Below are 4,780 nucleotides of genomic sequence, written 5' to 3'. Positions count from 1 at the left end.
TTTACTAGCTCTGCGATGTAGTGGGGCCCGCCCAGCACTCCCATCGTCTTTGTTGTAGTGAGGCCCGTCCAGCACTCACGACAACATCGTTGTCACGGAGAACACTTAACGTCAACAATGGAACATAACTTGTGTGCACAGTACCATATAGTCTCAGGCTCAATATCTCAGTCATGTAGTCAATAAAAGTCTCAAAAAACCACATGAAAATATTAAAACATGCCTGCTTATCTTTATCTTTCGTAAAACTCAAGCTTACTCATGAAAAACTGAAAATCTTTTAACAGTACTCGATAATACATACTTTACTTTAAATGATATCGTTTCAACTACTTTTCAGGAATTCAATAATCACGTGCTCGTATATAAACCTCATTAGAAAAACTAAGCTAAAAAATTATGCTTGAAACCATTCATAGAAATCATGTATCATTCATAAGTTCATATTCAATCATGTAAACCATTTAAGCATAAATTACAATTTAGAAATCATTTTTGAAATTCGTTTTGTCACTCACAGTCTTGGCTAGTTCCCTGGTCTGTAGACTCGACCTATTTCCTCTTGGCCTATCAAACAAACCAAAACCGAGCATCAGAACTATAAATCTTCTTGTCTTTCCATGCTCATGAATTCTAAATTCTAGAAATAAAATCACACTTCACACTTTTTTTTTCTCCAGATTTTCCAGATTCAATACCCTAACTTCCAACACTCATAACTTCCTCAATACTTGACCAAAATTAATATAATATATATCAAACTCTTCATTTTGGAATCCTCTACAACTTACTTGAAGGAATAAAAACGAGATTCCCAATGGATTTGTCCAGAAATCTCCCGAACCCAGCAAATACAGATTCGTGCTTCTCTGCTACTCTCTACTTTTCTCCTGAAATTAAACCTACTTCTAATCATGTTTGGCTCACAAATTCTTTATGTAAGTTATAGAAAATTGAATAAGCTTTCCAAAAATACCTAATTAAGCTTCTAATTCAACCTGTACACCCCAGAATGTTCGAAAAATCAGAGAAAACCAGAGATCCTTCTGATTTGCACGAAAATTCTTTGCTCTGTTTTCCTTTTCAAAGCCCATTAACTTAACATCAGATTTAACTCAAACTTCCTTCATGAAATTTGTTAGAAAATGGATTAAATTTCAAGAAAGTCAGGCCTCACCTCTTAGTTCTTCTTGTGTAGCTCAAACCGATCTAGAAACTAGAGATAGGCAGGTTGAACCCAGATTCTTCCATGGTTGCACTTGCATGAACTTTTCCTCCCTTCTTCAACCTCCAACCTGCAGCAAGCTCCTTCTTCCTCTTCCTTCACTCTCTCTCTCAAAATTCTCTGAAAATATGATGGGAAATGATGGAGAAATGGGCTGAAATGAATTAGGCGGTGGTGGGTTCTAACTTAATACCCTTAAGCGCCAAATAGAGTTTCCATTTCCTTTCATTTTTTTTCCTTTCCCTTTTCTTTTATTTTCTTTTCTTTTTATTTATTTCCTTTCTTTTCTTTTCTTTATTAATAAATTCCAAAATTATCAAAGACAACCTCAACCAAAAGCTTTGCCATTTTTCTTCAACAATGGAACAACAATAACTTAAATCCAACATCCTACAATGTGCGACAAGAGCAAATAATCCAAGGAAAGTCTCGGGTTTACAAATTACCTCCCCCATATGAAATTTCGTCTTCGAAATTTAGAAGTCCTTAGGTGAAGAGTGTCCTTGAAATTTAGAAGTCCTTAGGTGAAGAGTGTCGGATAACTCCTCCTCATCTGGTCTTCTGACTCCTAGGTTGCCTCCTCCACTCTGTGATGTCTCCAAAGGATCTTCACGAGTGGGATCGTTTTGTTCCTCAAAACTTGCTCCTTTCTGTTGAGGATCTGAACCGCTTCCTCTTTATAACTCAAGTCTTCTTTCAGCTCAACCGGTTGTGCTTGCAACACATGTGACGAATCTGGAATATATTTCCTCAACATGGACACATGGAAAACATCATGTATTAGCAAGTTCTGCTGGCAACTCAAGTCTATAGGCTACTGGTCCAACTCGTTCTGTTATTCGATAAGGACCAATATATCTAGGACTCAACTTACCTTTCCTCCTAAAGTGAAGAACACCTCTCCATGGAGATAATTTTAAGAAAACTTGATCTCCAACCTGGAATTCTAAGTCTCTTCGTCGCTTATCTGCATAGCTCTTCTGTTGATCTTGAGCTATCTTCAAGTTCTCTCTAATCGACTTAATATTGTCTGACGTAACTTGTACCAACTCAGGACCAACTAGCTTTCGCTCTCCCACTTCGTTCCAGCACACAGGAGTTCTGCATGGTCTGCCATACAAAGCCTCAAAGGGTGCCATGCCGATACTAGATTGATAGCTATTATTATAAGCAAACTCCATAAGTGATAAGTGGGTATCCCAACTTCCCTTAAACTGAAGGACACATGCTCTCAACATATCTTCTAAGGTCTAGATGGTTCTCTCTGACTGACCATCTGTCTGGGGATGAAACACTGTACTGAACTTCAACTTTGTTCCCATTGCTTTCTGCACACTAGGCCAAAACTTAGAAGTAAACCTCGGATCCCTATTTGAAACTATGGACACTGGCACTCCATGCTGACTCACAATCCTGTCGACGTATAGCTTAGCTAGCTGATCTCGTGTAGACGTCGCTTNTGCTGACTCACAATCCTGTCGACGTATAGCTTAGCTAGCTGATCTCGTGTAGACGTCGCTTTAATCGGTATAAACCCGTGTTGTCTTGGTGAGTCTGTCTACTATTACCCATATACCATCATATCTACTAGTCGTACAAGGTAATCCAAACAGAAAATCCATGGTAATATGCTCCCACTTCCACTTCGGCACTGGCAGTGGATTAAGGAGTCCTCCTGGCCTCTATCTCACTGTTTAACCTGTTGGCAGATCAAACATTTATCAACATATTCGGCTATCTCTTGCTTCATACCAGGCCACCAATAAGTTTTCTTCAAAGTTCCGTACATATTGGTGCTTCCTGGATGCATAGCGTAAGCTGAACTGTGAGCTTCCTCTAGGATAGCACCCTTAAGCTCACTAATACTCGGAACGTATAGTCTTCTCTGCTTAACTATGGCTCCATCTGCTCTCAACTCAAATTCTACCTCTGGGCCTTGCTTGGACTTTGCAAGCATCTTCTGTAAGTTACTATCCTCTGGCTATCTTTTTACAATCTCTGCTACTAGAGAAGACCTAACCTAAAATTGAGCTAAAAGACTCCCTGAACTCTCTGCAGTCACAACCGCCTTGAAACCTCTTAACTCACATAGCAAGGTTGCTTGAATACCACACAAGCACTCTTTGGAAGTCTCGACTTCCTACTTAACGCATCTGCCACTACGTTAGCCTTACCCGGATGGTATTCAATGGTACAGTCATAGTCTTTAATCATTTCTAGCCATCGCCTCTGTCTCAGATTCAGCTCTTTCTGATCAAAGATATACTTTAGGTTCTTATGATTTGTGAAAATGTGGCAGTTCTCACCGAATAAATAATGTCTCCAGATCTTCAGGGCTAAAACAATAGCTGCTAGCTCAAGATCATGGGTAGGGTAATTACACTCATGCTTCTTCAACTACCTTGAAGCATAAGTTATTACCTTTCCTTCCTACATAAGCACACAACCTAATCCTTGCCTCAATGCGTCACAATAGATCACATACTCCTTCCCTGTTACAGGAAGTGTCAGAATAGGTGCCGTCACTAATCTCTTCTTCAGTTCCTGGAAACTCTGTTTGCATTTATCCAACCACTCAAACTTAGCATTCTTCCTTGTCAAAGCGGTCAAGGGTAATGCTAATCGTGAGAAATCCTCAACAAAACGTCTGTAGTATCCGGCCAGTCCTAGGAAACTATGTACCTCTGTTGCACTAGCTGGTCTCTCCCAGTTGACAACAGCTTCCACTTTCTGCGGATCAACACTAACTCCGTCCGCTGAAACTACATGCCCTAAGAACACTACCTGTTTCAACCAGAATTCACATTTGCTGAACTTAGCGTACAATTGTTTATCACATAGTGTCTGTAGAACAATCCTCAGATGTTCCTCATGGGCTTTTCTGTCAATTGAGTAAACTAGTATGTCATCGATGAACACTATCACACACTGATGGAAGATCCTATTCATGAGGAATAAAAACGAGATTCCCAACGGATTTATACAGAAATCCCCCGAACACAGCAAATACAGATTCGTGCTTCTCTTCTACTCTCTACTTTTCTTCTGAAATTAAACCTACTTCTATTCATTTTTGGCTCACAAATTCTTCATGTAAGTTATAGAAAATTAAATAAGCTTTCCAACCATACCCAATTAAGCTTCTAATTTAACCTACACCCCAGAATGTTCAAAAAATCAGAGAAAACCAGAGATCCTTCTGATTTGCACAAAAATTTTGTGCTCTGTTTTCCTTTTCAAAACTCATTAACATAACATCAGGTTTATCTCAAGATTCCTTCATGAAATTTGTTAGAAAATGGATTAAATTTCAAGAAGTCAGGCCTCACCTCTTAGTTCTTCTTGTGTAGCTCAAACCGATCTAGAAACTAGAGATAGGCAGGTTGAACCCAGATTCTTCCTTGGTTGCACTTGCATGAACCTTTCCTCCCTTCTTTAACCTCCAACCTGCAGCAAGCTTCTTCTTCCTCTTCTTTCACTCTCTCTCTCGAAATGCTCTAAAAATCTGATCGGAAATGATGGAGAAATGGGCTGAAATGAGTTAGGCGGTGGTGG

The 4,780-nt window shown here is 39.4% G+C and overlaps 1 protein-coding gene across 1 annotated transcript; it reads right to left on the bottom strand.

The window, feature by feature from the left end:
- Positions 1-3,655: 3,655 nt before the first annotated feature.
- Positions 3,656-4,174, bottom strand: LOC120077370 (uncharacterized mitochondrial protein AtMg00860-like). The gene has a single exon (XM_039031254.1). It carries the CDS (start codon positions 4,172-4,174, stop codon positions 3,656-3,658), a length of 519 nt encoding a protein of 172 aa, XP_038887182.1.
- Between the last annotated feature and the right edge of the window lie 606 nt (positions 4,175-4,780).

This window comes from Benincasa hispida, chromosome 5 (genome assembly GCF_009727055.1).
Source record: "Benincasa hispida cultivar B227 chromosome 5, ASM972705v1, whole genome shotgun sequence".
Taxonomy (NCBI): domain Eukaryota; kingdom Viridiplantae; phylum Streptophyta; class Magnoliopsida; order Cucurbitales; family Cucurbitaceae; genus Benincasa; species Benincasa hispida.
This window is presented reverse-complemented; position numbering and strand designations above follow the sequence as displayed.